General features: G+C 36.9%; 1 protein-coding gene across 2 annotated transcripts in view; it reads right to left on the minus strand.

Moving 5' to 3' along the window:
* Window positions 1-17500, minus strand: part of klhdc8b (kelch domain containing 8B) — a 327420-nt gene that overhangs the window by 1714 nt on the left and 308206 nt on the right. For both annotated transcript variants that reach the window (XM_061974191.1, XM_061974180.1), the window contains one exon: window positions 13895-13996. In XM_061974191.1, coding sequence (XP_061830175.1) covers window positions 13895-13996 — 102 coding nt within the window. The remainder of the gene's footprint in view (window positions 1-13894; window positions 13997-17500) is intronic.

The following is a 17500-nucleotide window of genomic DNA, read 5'->3' on the forward strand; positions in this document are numbered from 1 at the left end:
CATATCTATATGTATGTACAGTATATATGTATATATGTGTGTGTATATATTTATGTATATATATATATATGTATTTATACATATATATATATATATTATATGTAAATACTCATATATACATATATAAATACATATATACACACATGTATATACACAGACACACATATATATACACATTCATAAACATTCATATATATATATATATATATATATATATATATATATATGTACATACATAAACACACATACACACACATGTATATATAAATACATATACTCACTATAGGGTTTGGTATAGTACCGCGATACTAATGAATCATATTCGGTACTATACCGCCTCTAAAAAGTACCGGTACTGGTAGCAAAATATTGGTATTGGGACAACACTAGTATATACATATGTGTATATGTATATATTACTAATAAACACTATCAGATTTTTTTATGCAAACCAATATCATCCCATACTTGCTTTTGTATTGAAGTTATTTTAGTGCAGCCGTTTATAAAAGGTGAACACGGCAGGCTATAGGCTACTAGAACTTAGCTGCTAGACAACAGCTAAGCACACAATAGCACACAAGCTAGACATACGTCATGAATGCCCTTAATTGAACAATATTGCAGTCTAAAACAGCACAATTGTCAACATAAAAGTATCAAATAATTATAGTTGCATATTACTTACAGGGACAAAGGATCCAGGAACAAACGTGTCCGTGTCATTCAAACTTACTGCATCATAAGCTAAACTTAATGAATTATTGTGATCTCTGGGTGTCCCCAAAATAATTACCACTTCCCTTCAAGATCGGTCATAATAATGTTAGTGTTTTTGTGTTGTTAGTGTTCTCCGAGCAATTTGATTTGATCAAGTATTTTCTAACATTCCACACTACAGAATAAAAGTGCTGCGATGAGGTGGCGACTTGCCCAGGGTGTACGCCGCCTTCCGCCCGAATGCAGCTGAGATAGGCTCCAGCACCCCCCGCGACCCCAAATGGGGCAAGCGGTAGAAAATGGATGGATGGAGAATAAAAGTGTATACTATGATTCATGCCAATATTGGATTACAGTTTTTTTCGGACCATAGGGCACACCGGATTATAAGGCGCACTGCCGATGAGCGGGTCTAGTCAGGTCTATTTTCATATATAAGGCGCACTGGATTATAAGTCGCATTAAAGTGATCATATTAGCATTTTTTTTTTCTAAATGTAAAATACTTCCTTGTGGTCTACATAACATGTAATGGTAGTTCTTTGGTCAAAATGTTGCATAGATGATGTTTTACAGATCATCTTCAAGCCGGTTCAGGATGTGCCGTTTTGTGGGCGGTCTTATTTACGTGGTTCACCTTCGGCAGCGTCTTCTCCCCGTCATCTTTGTTGTAGCGGTGTAGCGTGCAAGGACGGGAGTGGAAGAAGTATCAAAAGATGGCGCCAACTGTTTTAATGACATTAAGACTTTACTTCAATCAATAACGGAGCAGCGTGGCTCACGAGTGCAACAACAACACCAGGAATGTGTCCCGTGAAAAACCGTCTGACCGGAACTCTCTAATAACTCAAGTTCCTTGGGTGAATAATGTAAACTCACTACACCGGTATGTTTTAGCGCTTTCATGGTGAGTTTACTGACAGAAATAAGTAAGAACTTTACACTACTTTATATTAGAAATGGCAACAGTGGAGGATAAATGTCCCATAACAAGAAGATAGAGAAAAAGAAGACGCTTACAAAGGCAGACACGGGCACATTTCAGGACTTATGCAGATCCCAAATACACATGAGCAGGTACCAGAAGGTAAGAAAAGTTGGTTTTGCACAATATTGCGAAACAAAACGCCAGATATGTCCGCTAATAGGTGCCAATTTGCGGTCCCTTATACACACACCATACTAATACCGTATGTTGACTACGTTAGCCATAATGCTCCGACAATCCATCAAGCGGTGCGGCTTCATAGCTTACCAAAGTTGCACCAAAACATTTTGACGGATTTTTGAGCGCCAAGTGTTCTATATTCTCAATGAAACATCAATGTTTCTGTGTTACTCGCTGGTGTCATCTTACAGTTTACACATATCTCTTATGTGTGACTGCCATCTACTGGCCACACTTATCATTACACCATGCACCAAATATAATGGCTTCGAGGTAGGTAAGCACAACCAGAATTATTCCTTGGGTGAATAATGTAAACTCACTACACCGGTATGTTTTAGTGCTTTCATGGTGAGTTTACTGACAGATATAAGTAAGAACTTTACACTACTTTATATTAGAAATGGCAACAGCGGAGGATGAATGTCCCATAACAAGAAGATCGAGAAAAAGAAGACGCTTATCGACGACGGCATCGGCACAGACTACAAAGGCAGACACGGGCACATTTTCAGGACTTATGCAGATCCCAAGTACACATCAGCAGGAACCAGAAGGTAAGAAAAGTTATTTTTGCACAATATTGCGAAACAAAACGCCAGATATGTCCGCTAATAGGTGCCAATGTGCGGTCCCTTATACACACACCATACTAATACCGTATGTTGACTACGTTAGCCGTAATGCTCCGACAATCCATCAAGCGGTGCGGCTTCATAGCTTACCAAAGTTGCACCAAAACATTTTTGACGGATTTTTGAGCGCCAAGTGTTCTATATTCATAATGAAACATCAATGTTTCGGTGTTGCTCGCTGGTTTCATCTTACAGTTTACACGTATCTCTTATGTGTGACTGCCATCTACTGGCCACACTTATCATTACACCATGTACCAAATAAAATAGCTTCACAACCAGAATTATTCTTTGGGTGAATAATGTAAACGCACTACACCGGTATGTTTTAGCGCTTTTATGGTGAGTTTACTGACAGATATAAGTAAGAACTTTACACTACTTTATATTTAAAATGGCAACAGTGGAGGATGAATGTCCCATAACAAGAAGATAGAGAAAAAGAAGACGACGGCATCGGCACTGACTACAAAGGCGGACGCGCGCACATTTCCAGGACTTATGCAGATCCCAAATACACATGAGCAGGTACCAGAAGGTAAGAAAAGTTGGTTTTGCATAATATTGCGAAACAAAACGGCAGATATGTCTGCTAATAGTTGCCAATTTGCGGTCCCTTATACACACACCATACTAATATCGTATGTTGACTACGTTAGCCGTAATGCTCCGACAATCCATCAAGCGGTGCGGCTTCATAGCTTACCAAAGTTGCACCAAAACATTTTGACGGATTTTTGAGCGCCAAGTGTTCTATATTCTCAATGAAACATCAATGTTTCTGTGTTACTCGCTGGTGTCATCTTACAGTTTACACATATCTCTTCTGTGTGACTGCCATCTACTGGCCACACTTATCATTACACCATGCACCAAATATAATGGCTTCGAGGTAGGTAAGCACAACCAGAATTATTCCTTGGGTGAATAATGTAAACTCACTACACCGGTATGTTTTAGTGCTTTCATGGTGAGTTTACTGACAGATATAAGTAAGAACTTTACACTACTTTATATTAGAAATGGCAACAGCGGAGGATGAATGTCCCATAACAAGAAGATCGAGAAAAAGAAGACGCTTATCGACGACGGCATCGGCACAGACTACAAAGGCAGACACGGGCACATTTTCAGGACTTATGCAGATCCCAAATACACATCAGCAGGTACCAGAAGGTAAGAAAAGTTATTTTTGCACAATATTGCGAAACAAAACGCCAGATATGTCCGCTAATAGGTGCCAATTTGCGGTCCCTTATACACACACCATACTAATACCGTATGTTGACTACGTTAGCCGTAATGCTCCGACAATCCATCAAGCGGTGCGGCTTCATAGCTTACCAAAGTTGCACCAAAACATTTTGACGGATTTTTGAGCGCCAAGCGTTCTATATTCTCAATGAAACATCAATGTTTCGGTGTTGCTCGCTGGTGTCATCTTACAGTTTACACGCATCTCTTATGTGTGACTGCCATCTACAGGCCACACTTATCATTACACCATGTACCAAATAAAATAGCTTCGAGGTAGGTAAGCACAACCAGAATTATTCCTTGGGTGAATAATGTAAACTCACTACACCGGTATGTTTTAGTGCTTTCATGGCGAGTTTACTGACAGATATAAGTAAGAACTTTACACTACTTTATATTAAAAATGGCAACAGCGGAGGATGAATGTACCATACCATGCCATACCATACCAACTTTATTTATATAGCCCTTTTAAGACAAGCACAGTTGAAAAACAAAGGGCTGTACACCACAAAGAAACGGAGGCAAAGGACAGACTAAAAAATAACATTTAAAACAGAAATAAAAATACACATTTAAAAAGCAAATATAAATTACCCTAAGAACAGTTTTGTTAGATAAAAACAGTTTAAAAGTTAAAAACAGTTCAAAAAGTTAAAAGCTAAAAACAGTTTAAAGTCTCATGCTGGGTTAAAAGCCAGTGAATAAAAATGGGTTTTAAGAAGGGTCTTAAAAATAGCCAAAGAAGCTCGCTGGTGTCATCTTACAGTTTGTCATTTTCAAAATAATCTTACTCATCTCACCATATGAAATGTAACTTACTTCACCGGGTATTATTTGTTTATTTATTTATGTATTTTCTATTGTGATTACTTATGGAGTATATTGTGAATAAATTGAGAACAGGAAGTGAACAAAAGTTTCAGCAACTGTTATGTAAAGGAAAAGGGGTAGGATTAAATAAGCTCTGCTTCTTCCTACTCCTTTTTGAACATGTTGAAAAGAGAAACTGGAAATTGTGATCTATCATGTTGTATGCTTGCATGTTCGAAATAAACTCAAACTCAAACACGTATCTCTTATGTGTGACTGCCATCTACTGGCCACACTTATCATTACACCATGTACCAAATAGAATGGCTTCAAGGTCGGTAAGCGCAACCAGAATTAGTCCGTACCGATTTTTGAGAAAATGAAAGGATTTTTAAGTCCGAAAAATACAAACAAATATTGCTTGGTTTTCTTTCTTTTCCTTCCCTATCCTAACTAGTCTATCCATGCAGGTTTGCCAAAAAACTTGTATTACTCAATCACCGAGGATAAAACATATTATTGTGGCTTTAATAAAAGCAGCATGCAGTTATCCCACAAAAAATATTCGTAATTCCCCCCCCAAAAAAAATAAATAAATAAGCAGTGGTGGAAAAAAGGGCATTTAAGTGAGGAATAGTGCAATATGAACACTCATGTTTACTGTATTTATCCTGACTCACCTTTCTTTTTTTTAGCAAGTTCGCAGGAAAAAAAAAACCCATTTAAATGCAAATGTACTGTAAAGCAATATTCATGAAATGTTCTTTACTTAAATGGCACATCGGCTACTCAACAATGTGTTCACTTCCATTAAGGTGCAGGACCAGAGGGCCTATTTGGAGATGAAATGTTACCAGATGACTTCTTCCGCAGCTGCGCCTGTCGTTAGACATCACGCGAGCATCAGGTTGTTACCAAGGCGACGGGCGTCACATGGCGGGGTGTACACGGGTGTGACGCTGTATTATTTATTCCTTGCATGAAAACACACACACACACACGTCACACACTCTCTTCCTGCAGCTCCAAAGGCTTCCTGTCATGACTTTGATATGTCACGTCCATTCCTTATCGCTGCTTTGATCCTTCCTTTGTTGCCTTCCATCAACTCGTGCATACGCCCTTCACTTTTATTCTCCTCTTTTCTTTTTAGACCTTTTCATCCCATTCCGGCTCATCTGTTTTCATGTCTCCTCTGATTTGAATTGTCCCCTTGTCCCTCTTTTTCTTTTTTCTTTTTTAAAATCTCGTTCCTCTTCAAGGCCTCTTGTCTCAAATGATCTTCCTTCTGTTTTCACTTTTTTCTTCTCCAAAACACGCAGTGATTCATCCCTCATGGGTTTTATGTATAAATAGCAATATTTCTAGCAATATTAAGATGTTTTTCCATCATAATATTATATCTTTAGCATTATGTAATAGTGGGACGGGGGATATGGACTAAAACAGGGGTGTCCAAACTACAAACCGCGTCTGCAAAATAACTGCCCGTATGATAGGTGCTTGATTGTCACTTTTTTGAGGAGGACATGATTGACAGAAAAGTGACCACGAAGTGCATTTTTCTGGAAAAATTAATGCACAGCATTTACCAATCCAAACAACCATGGCGCAGGAAAAATAAAAAAAATAAAAAAAATTGAGGACCACGTAGTGCATTTTCTGGAAAAATCATGCACAACATTTACTTATATATCCCAATCCAAACAACCTTCCCATGGAGCAGGGGGGAAAACTATTTTTTTTTTGAGGAGGACGTGATTGACACAGAAAAGTCAACATGAAGTGCATTTACTGGAAATTCATGCACAGCATTTACTTATATAAATCAATCCAAACAACCTTCCCTAGCCATGGCGCAGGAAAAAAAACAACACTTTTTTGAGGAGGACGTGATTGACACAGAAAAGTGACCATGAAGTGCATTTTCTGGAAAATCCATGCACAGCATGTACCTATATAACCTAATCCAAACAACCTTCCCTAGTCATGGCGCAGAAAATAAAATTTTCACTTTTCTGAGGAGGACGTGATTGACACAGAAAAGTGACCACAAAGTGCATTTTCTGGAAAATTAATGCACAGCATTTTACTTATATAACTCAATCCAAACAACCTTCCCTAGTCATGGCGCAGGGGGAAAAAATGTCACTTTTTAGAGGAGGACGTGATTGACACAGACACAGAATAGTGACCATGAAGTGCATTTATGCACAGCATTTACTTAAATAACCCAATCCAAACAACCTTCCCTAGTCATGGCACAGGGGGAAAAAAATGTCACTTTTTTAAGGAGGACGTGATTGACACAGAAAAGTGACCACTAAGCGCATTTTCTGGAAAAATTAATGGACAGCATTTACCAATCCAAACAACCTCCCCTAGTCATGGCGCAGGGGGGGAAAACAAAATCTATTTTTTGAGCAGGACATGATTGACACAGAAAAGTGACCATGAAGTGCAATTTATGCACAGCATTTACTTATATAACCCAATCCAAACAACCTTCCCTAGTCATGGCGCAGAAAAAAAAAAAAAACATTTTTGAGAAGGACGTGATTGACACAGAGGGGTGACCACGTAGTGCATTTTCTGGAAAATTCATGCACAACATTTACTTATATAACCCAATCCAAACAACCTTCCCATGGCGCAGGGGGAAAACTTTTTTTTTTTTGAGAAGGAGGACGTGATTGACACAGAAAAGTCACCATGAAGTGCATTTAATGGAAATTTATGCACAGCATTTACTTATATAAATCAATCCAAACAACCTTCCCTAGTCATGGGGCAGCAAAAAAAAAAAACTTTTTTGAGGAGGATGTGATTGACACAGAAAAGTGACCATGAAGTGCATTTTCTGGAAAATTCATGCACAGCATTTACCTATATAACCTAATCCAAACAACCTTCCCTAGTCATGGCGCAGAAAATAACATTTTCACTTTTCTGAGGAGGACGTGATTGACACAGAAAAGTGACCACAAAGTGCATTTTCTGGAACATTAATGCACAGCATTTTACTTATATAACCCAATTCAAACAACCTTCCCTAGTCATGGCGCAGGGGGGAAAAATGTCACTTTTTAGAGGAGGACGTGATTGACACAGAAAAGTGACCATGAAGTGCATTTATGCATAGCATTTACTTAAATAACCCAATCCAAACAACCTTCCTTAGTCATGACGCAGAAAAGAAAATTTACACTTTTTTGAGGAGGACGTGATTGACACAGAAAAGTGACCATGAAGTGCATTTTCTAGAAAATTCATGCACAGCATACACTTATACAGCCCAATCCAAACAACCTTCCCTAGTCATGGCGCAGGGGGAAAAAAATGTCACTTTTTTAAGGAGGACGTGATTGACACAGAAAAGTGACCACAAAGTGTATTTTCTGGAAAAATTAATGGACAGCATTTACCAATCCAAACAACCTCCTCTAGTCATGGCGCAGGGGGGAAAACAAAATCTATTTTTTGAGCAGGACGTGATTGACACAGAAAAGTGACCATGAAGTGCAATTTATGCACAGCCTTTACTTATATAACCCAATCCAAACAACCTTCCCTAGTCATGGCACAGAAAAAAAAAAAAAAAAAAACTTTTTTGAGAAGGATGTGATTGACACAGAAAAGTGACCACGTAGTGCATTTTCTGGAAAAATCATGCACAACATTTACTTATATAAATCAATCCAAACAACCTTCCCATGGCGCAGGGGGGAAAACTTTTTTTTTTTTGAGGAGGACGTGATTGACACAGAAAAGTCAACATGAAGTGCATTTACTGGAAATTCATGCACAGCATTTACTTATATAAATCAATCCAAACAACCTTCCCTAGTCATGGCGCAGCAAAAAAAAAAAAAACTTTTTTGAGGAGGACGTGATTGACACAGAAAAGTGACCATGAAGTGCATTTTCTTGAAATACATGCACAGCATTTACCTATATAACTTAATCCAAACAACCTTCCCTAGTCATGGCGCAGAAAATAAAATTTTCACTTTTCTGAGGAGGACGTGATAAATGATAATGATAAATGGGTTATACTTGTATAGCGCTTTTCTACCTTCAAGGTACTCAAAGCGATTGACACAGAAAAGTGACCACAAAGTGCATTTTCTGGAAAATTAATGCACAGCATTTTACTTATATAACCCAATCCAAACAACATTCCTTAGTCATGACGCAGAAAAGAAAATTTACACTTTTTTGAGGAGGACGTGATTGACACAGAAAAGTGACCATGAAGTGCATTTTCTAGAAAATTCATGCACAGCATACACTTATACAGCCCAATCCAAACAACCTTCCCTAGTCATGGCGCAGGGGGAAAAAAATGTCACTTTTTAGAAGAGGACGTGATTGACACAGAAAAGTGACCATGAAGTGCATTTATGCACAGCATTTACTCAAATAACCCAATCCAAACAACCTTCCCTAGTCATGGCGCAGAAAATAACATTTTCAGTTTTCTGAGGAGGACGTGATTGACACAGAAAAGTGACCACGAAGTGCATTTTCTGGAAAAATTAATGCACAGCATTTACCAATCCAAATAACCTCCCCTCGTCATGGCGCAGGGGGGGGGAAACAATCTCTTTTTTGAGCAGGACGTGATTGACACAGAAAAGTGACCATGAAGTGCAATTAATGCACAGCATTTACTTATATAACCCAATCCAAACAACCTTCCCTAGTCATGGCGCAGAAAAAAAACAAAAACACTTTTTTGAGAAGGACGTGATTGACACAGAAAAGTGACCACGTAGTGCATTTTCTGGAAAAATCATGCACAAAATGTACTTATATAACCCAATCCAAACAACCTTCCCATGGCGCAGGGGGGGAAACTTTTTTTTTTTGAGGAGGAGGACGTGATTGACACAGAAAAGTCAACATGAAGTGCATTTACTGGAAAATTCATGCACAGCATTTACTTATATAAATCAATCCAAACAACCTTCACAAGTCATGGCGCAGCAAAAAAAAAAAAAACTTTTTTGAGGAGGACGTGATTGACACAGAAAAGTGACCATGAAGTGCGTTTTCTGGAAAATACATGCACAGCATTTACCTATATAACCTAATCCAAACAACCTTCCCTAGTCATGGCGCAGAAAATAACGTTTTTACTTTTCTGAGGAGGACGTGATTGACACAGAAAAGTGACCACAAAGTGCATTTTGTGGAAAATTAATGCACAGCATTTTACTTATATAACCCAATCCAAACAACATTCCTTAGTCATGACGCAGAAAAGAAAATTTACACTTTTTTGAGGAGGACGTGATTGACACAGAAAAGTGACCATGAAGTGCATTTTCTGGAAAATTCATGCACAGCATTTACTTATACAGCCCAATCCAAACAACCTTCCCTAGTCATGCCGCAGGGGAAAAAATTTCACTTTTTAGAGGAGGACGTGATTGACACAGAAAAGTGACCATGAAGTGCATTTATGCACAGCATTTACTTAAATAACCCAATCCAAACAACCTTCCCTAGTCTTGGGGCAGGGGTAAAAAAATTTCACTTTTTTAAGGAGGACGTGATTGACACAGAAAAGTGACCCCAAAGTGCATTTTCTGGAAAAATTAATGCACAGCATTTACCAATCCAAACAACCTCCCCTAGTCATGGCGCAGGGGGGAAAAACAATCTCTTTTTTGAGCAAGACGTGATTGACGCAGAAAAGTGACCATGAAGTGCAATTAATGCACATCATTTACTTATATAACTCAATCCAAACAACCTTCCCTAGTCATGGCGCAGGAAAAAAAACAAAAAACACTTTTTTGAGAAGGACGTGATTGACACAGAAAAGTGACCACAAAGTGCATTTTCTGGAAAATTCATGCACAACATTCACTTATAAAAATCAATCCAAACAACCTTCCAAACAACCAGCATTTACTTATATAACCCAAATCAAACAACATTCCCTAGTCATGGCGCAAAAAAGAAAATGGTCACTTTTTTGAGGAGGATGTGATTGACACAGAAAAGTGACCATGAAGTGCAATACATCACAATATACATTTCAGCCTCCTGTCATAAGGTTATATGTCACAAAATATTATTTGGTATGTAAATGATAACACAACCATTTGAAAAGAGGTTTTCAAGATCATTAAATAGTTACATTTTTGATCACAATTATAAACAGACATTAACACAGGATGGCGGCGTAACAATAACAATGACCTTTTTAAATGATGTCCTACTATTGACTCTGATTTAATAGGAGTATATATATATATATAAATATATATATATATATATATATATATATATATATATATAAATATATATACACCGGATTTTCCGCACTATAAGGCGCACCTAAAAACCTCAAATTTTCTCAAAAGCTGACAGTGCGCCTGTGCGGAAAATCCGGTATACATATATATATATATATATATATATATATATATATATATATATATATATATATATATATATATATATATATATATACCGGATTATAAGGTGCACCTTCAATGAAAACGTTCATATATAAGACGCACCGCATTATAAGGCGCACCGCATTATAAGGCGCATAGAATAGACGCTACAGTAGAGGCTGGGGTTGCGAGACCTGTTGTGGCTCAATATTGGTCCATATATAAGGCGCACCGGATTATAAGGCGCACTGTCAGCTTTTGAGAAAATTTGAGGTTTTTAGGTGCGCCTTATAGTGCGGAAAATCTAGTATATATATATATATATATATACCGGATTTTCCGCACTATAAGGCGCACCTAAAAATGTAAATATATATATATATATATACATCTATACCGGATTTTCCGCACATTTTTAGGTGCGCCTTATTATATAACATTATATATATATATATATATATATATATATATATATATATATATATATATATATATATATATATATATATATATATATATATATATATATATATATATACCGGATTTTCCGCACATTTTTAGGTGAGCCTTATAGTGCGGAAAATCCGGTATATATATATATATATATATATATATATATATATATATATATATATATATATATATATATATATATATATATATATATATATATATATATATATATACCGGATTTTCCGCACTATAAGGCGCACCTATGAAAAACCTCAAATTTTCTCAAAAGCTGACAGTGCGCCTTATAATCCGGTGCGCCTTATATATGGACCAATATTGAGCCACAACAGGTCTCGCAACCCCAGCCTCTACTGTAGCGTCTATTCTATGCGCCTTATAATGCGGTGCGCCTTATATATGAACGTTTTCATTGAAGGTGCACCTTATAATCCGGTGCGCCTTATAGTGCGGAAAATACGGTGTATATATATATATATATATATATATATATATGTATATATATGTATATATATATATATATATGTATTTATATATATATATATGTATATTTATATATATATATATATATATATATATATATATATATATATATATATATATATATATATATATGTATATATATGTATATATATATATATATATATATTTATATATATATATGTATGTATATATATATATATATATATATATATATATATATATATATATATATATATATATATATATATATATATATATATATATATACACACACACAAAGTCGAGGTTGCTGTGGTTTATCCGTTAAACAGTGCTCAATACAGGAGTAGAGCGGAATATTCCTTTGGTCAAGAAAAAACACAGAGAGGTTATTTCATTCCTACAGGTTTGTTTCACAGGTTTCCCTGCTCTTCAGGGGAGTTTACTGAAGCGTCTGTGGCTGTCACTTATGTATCGAGTACATTACATGGGTGCCTTGTAATTGTTTAAGGTCTTACACAGTAGTGCCCTGCCTCTGTGCCGACATGATGAGACCAGTTCCTTGCGTTTGTTTAATGTGGACATGCTGCGGTGGTTTATAATAAATAAACATTTCTCTTTCAGGAAAAGGTTACATCTTTTAGTTGCACTATTGTATGGTGAGCTAGATGCGGCAATTTGCCATGTAGTTTTTCTCATTACTATTTTTAATGGGTTTGTAAATAAATAAATATATTACACAATGGTATGTTTATTATCAGAATTGTATGACCTTTTGTTGTAATTTTTTTTTTCATTATTTAAATAATATAACTTTGTTCTGGTGACAAAAGGTCTTTTCTCCTAATATTAAAATATCTCCAACATTTTTGTCTAAAGCAAACGTCATAAGACTTAGACTTAGACTTCCTTCTATTGTCATTAAAATGTGAACTTTACAGTACAGCTCATGGTAGTGCAGGATAAACACAATATAATTTTTTTTTTTTACTGTAAATAATTTACTTCCTTAAATAGTATAAACCTTTTTATAATATTAGAGAAACATTTTCAAAATATTGAATCTTTTTTTTTTTTTTTTTTGCGATATTACTGTCTTGCTTACATACAATTTAATAAATAATATTACAAATGTTTTTTTGATTTTATAAAATATGATTTATTGTAATATTTTTCCTCATAATGTTACAACTGTATCCCTTTTTCTTCCTTGCACTTTTATGTTTGTAAAATTATGCCTTTATTCTCATAATATTATGAATTTTTACTTGACAAAAATACAAGTTTGTTTTATGTATATATATTTGATGTATATAGCACTTCTCACAGTTAGTAACTTAAACAAAAAATATTATAGCAATTTATTTTGTATAATAATATGTTCAAATTAGATGTTACTGTACTTATGTACGCATTCAGTTAAATACACTTTTATTATGAGCCTGAAAGGCAATTAAAATAATATGTTTTTGATGCAACCACTTTGTGAACAAATATATATTAGCTGCTCTAATGATTTACTTAACAAAACCTCATGTCACCTTCAATTGAGATTAATCGATGGTGTGTGTGTGTGTGTGCACGCCTGCGTGTGTGTGTGAGTGTGTGTGTGTGTATTGAGTCACACCAGATAAAATGTCATTTAAATTCAGCGTGTAGCAGTTTGCATGAGTAATGTTGCTTACAGTAGCAAAACAGAGTGTCAATATCTGCTTAATTAGCGTGTCATTGAGAAGTGGAAACATGGAAAAAGCTGACCTCGGATTAATTGCAACGATTCCTCACTTTGGATTCACTTGAACAAATGGAGCTCAATCAAGGAGAACATGCAAAGCAAGTGGAAAATGAACGTGAATGTAGAATATGTGTTCAAGGCTGTGACTATTATTATTACAATGGTGATGACCGTGTGTCGGCACTTTAAGAGCAAAATGAGAACCAAATGAAGTACTGACCTAGACCACCAGCTGCAATGACCCGTCCACCCAAACACCCCGCCACAAAGTCAGCCCTCTTCTCTCGCATCCTGGACATTCGACTGGGCTTCATCCACGTACCTGCAACAGGTGACCAACAGGACAAAAAACTCAGTTTTATCACTCAAAAGCTTCTACAGATCTTTGTTAAACAACAAACACCATAACAGACTGTGTTTTAGGACACCTCTACGCCTCTAAAATGCAACTTTTCTCTCATAATCTCATGGCTGTTTTTTTTTTTACATATTACTATCCATTTATTGACAAAAAAAAATAAAAAACAATAATGTATATAAATATATACCGTATATATGGATATACCTATACACACACACATACACACACACATGTATATATATATATATATATATATATATATATATATATATATATATATATATATATATATATATATATATATATGAAGTGTGAGATGGCGACTTGTCCAGGGTGAACCCCGCCTTCCGCCCGAATGCAGCTGAGATAGGCTCCAGCACCCCCCCGCGACCCCAAAAGGGACAAGCGGTAGAAAATGGATGGATGGATGTATATATATATATATATATATATATATAGATATAGATATATATGTATGTATATACATATGTATGTATATGTATGTATGTAAATATATACATACATATACACACATAATATATATATATATATATATATATATATATATATATATATATATTCACACACATATATACATAATATATATATATATACAGTATACAGTATATATGTATATATACATACAGTATACATATATAAACACACATATATATACATATATATATTCACACACATATATACATACTATATATATATATATATATATATATATATATATATATATATATATATATATATATATATATATATATATATATATATATATATATATATATATATATATATATATATATATGTATGTGTGGGAAAAAATCACAAGACTATTTCATCATATATATATATATATATATATATATATATTAGAGATGCGCGGATAGGCAATTATTTCATCCGCAACCGCATCAGAAAGTCGTCAACCATCCGCCATCCACCCGATGTAACATTTGACCAGAACCGCATCCGCCCGCACCCCCCCGTTGTTATATATCTAATATAGACGATGCAAGGCATTAGTGAGGTTATAAAGCTTTTGCCTGTTAAAGAAAGGAGACTGATCCAATGCAGCACAGACATTCGCGTGCCACGCTGTCACGGCCCAGACGCACACCAGTGCACAATCATATGGGAGCCGCGCTGAGCGCACCTCCAAGCGCGTCTCGCTACCGGCGACGGCCGGGTATGGGCCCAAGGCTCCAGCGCCATCCATTTTCTGGGCTAGTTGATTCGGCAGGTGGGTTGTTACACACTCCTTAGCGGGTTCCGACTTACATGGCCACCGTCCTGCTGTCTATATCAACCAGGGTGAGCCCCACCCCTTTCGTGAGCGCACTGCGCGCGGAGTGACCCCTGTTACGCGCCCCCGGCAACAGGGGTGGCGGGCAGGTAAGCTGCGCGGGCGGAGCGCGCGGAGTAACCCCTGTTACGAGCCCCTGGCCACGGGGGTGGCGGGCAGGTAAGCTGCTTACCTGCTGCGCGTGACGCCGGCTGCGGCGAAGGCAGACGAGGCGGGGTGTCGGTGCGGTGGGCGCGGTGGTGACCCTGGACGTGCGTCGGGCCCTTCTCGCGGATCGCCTCAGCTACGGCTCCCGGTGGGGCCCTCTCGGGGGAAGGGGCCTCGGTCCCGGACCCCGGCGAGGCGTCCCTTCTCCGCTCCGTAAAAGTGTCCATCTCTTCTTTTTTTTTTCTTCTGTTGTGGCATATGCAGCAGGTGCCTGCTCGTTTTTCGTATGTGGGTAACAACATTTAACTATGTGTATATATTTCCGAATTGGTTTAACTGCCACCCGCCTGAATCTATTTAAAATCGAATTTTTATTTTTTTCAACCGCCCGACCCGACCCGCGGATAAAATCTAATTTTTTTAAATTTCATCCGCCCGATCCGCGGATAATCCGCGGACTCCGCGGTTGTGCCCGCAAACCGCACCTCTAATATATATATATATATATATATATATATATATATATATATATATATATATATATATATATATATATATATATATATATATAATAAACTTTTTCCTGTAACATTACCAATTAAAAATATACCTGATTCTTGTACTGGTATGACTATTTTTCCTGTTATATTACAACTATATTATTATATACATTACACCTTGTAGGATTATCCCTAAACAGTATTTAATTCCGTTATTCTTTGCATGTTTCCTCTTTTATTTAGTATTTAATTGCTCTTTTCATTCTTTCCTGACAGAATCAATCACAGTGTGATGTTCAGCCAACCCCCTTCCAAACATTATTATTCCCCAAATCGTCCCTATTGGATCTTTTTGGGGAAGCAAAGCATCTGTCGTGACAGGTGAGCTGTTATCGCACCTAAAAGAATTGACTTTGTTTATAGCAGGAATTGTCCCACAATAACTCCCAGCAGTAAACACAAATCCTGCGACTATAAATCAAATCTGTGCCCTTCTCTTCCATTCCACGTCTGTACGTGCAAACTGACGACCGTTTCCTGTTTACATTTCTTAAATACAATTTGCTCTGCACCGCTAGTCAAGATAATTGCCAGGAGACGCTGGGGATGTTTTCTCCGTAAGCCGAGGTGCAGTCAGAAGAAAGCAGTTTGCTGACATACACTATATTGCCAAAAGTATTTGGCCACCCGTCCAAATGATGAGAATCAGGTGTCCTAATCACTTAGGCATGGAGTCTGTTTCTACAAACATTTGTGAAAGAATGGGCCGCTCTCAGTCATTTCCAGCGTGGAACTGTCATGCCACCTGTGCAACAAATCCAGTCGTGAAATTTCCTCGCTTTTTAATATTCCAAAGTCAACTGTCGGCTTTATTATAAGAAAACGGAAGAGTTTGGGAACAACAGCAACTCAGCCACCAAGTGGTAGGCCACGTAATCTGACACAGAAGGGATGCTGAAGCGCATAGTGCAAAGACTTTCTGCACAGTCAGCTGCTTACAGAGCTCCAAACTTCATGTGATCTTCCAATTAGCCCACGTACAGTACGCAGAGAGCTTCATGGAATGGGTTTCCATGGCCGAGCCGCTGCATCTAAGCCATACATCACCAAGTCCAATGCAAAGCGTGGGATGCAGTTCTCAAACTGTTTTCACTTAAGAAAAAAATTGCCTCTACAAGTTTACGACCCCCGTCCCTTTGGAAACAGCTGTTGCCGTGTAATCAGGGAAAGTCCAAATAAAAGAGGAGGCGTGCAATCTTTCGTCAGAGCGTGGTGGGACACTGTGCAAGAGTACAGCCCAGATGTTTCTCCTCAATTGAGCCAAATTTAATTCTGTCTCTGTTTAATTCCTTGCTTCTTTGTCTGTTTAATAGATGTCATCAGTGTTTAACCTGACAACATATGTATATGTAAACATATATATACAAATATACATATACATATACAAATATATGTATATATATATATATATATATATATATATATATATATATATATATATAT

Source organism: Nerophis lumbriciformis, linkage group LG01, assembly GCF_033978685.3.
Source record: "Nerophis lumbriciformis linkage group LG01, RoL_Nlum_v2.1, whole genome shotgun sequence".
Lineage (NCBI taxonomy): Eukaryota > Metazoa > Chordata > Actinopteri > Syngnathiformes > Syngnathidae > Nerophis > Nerophis lumbriciformis.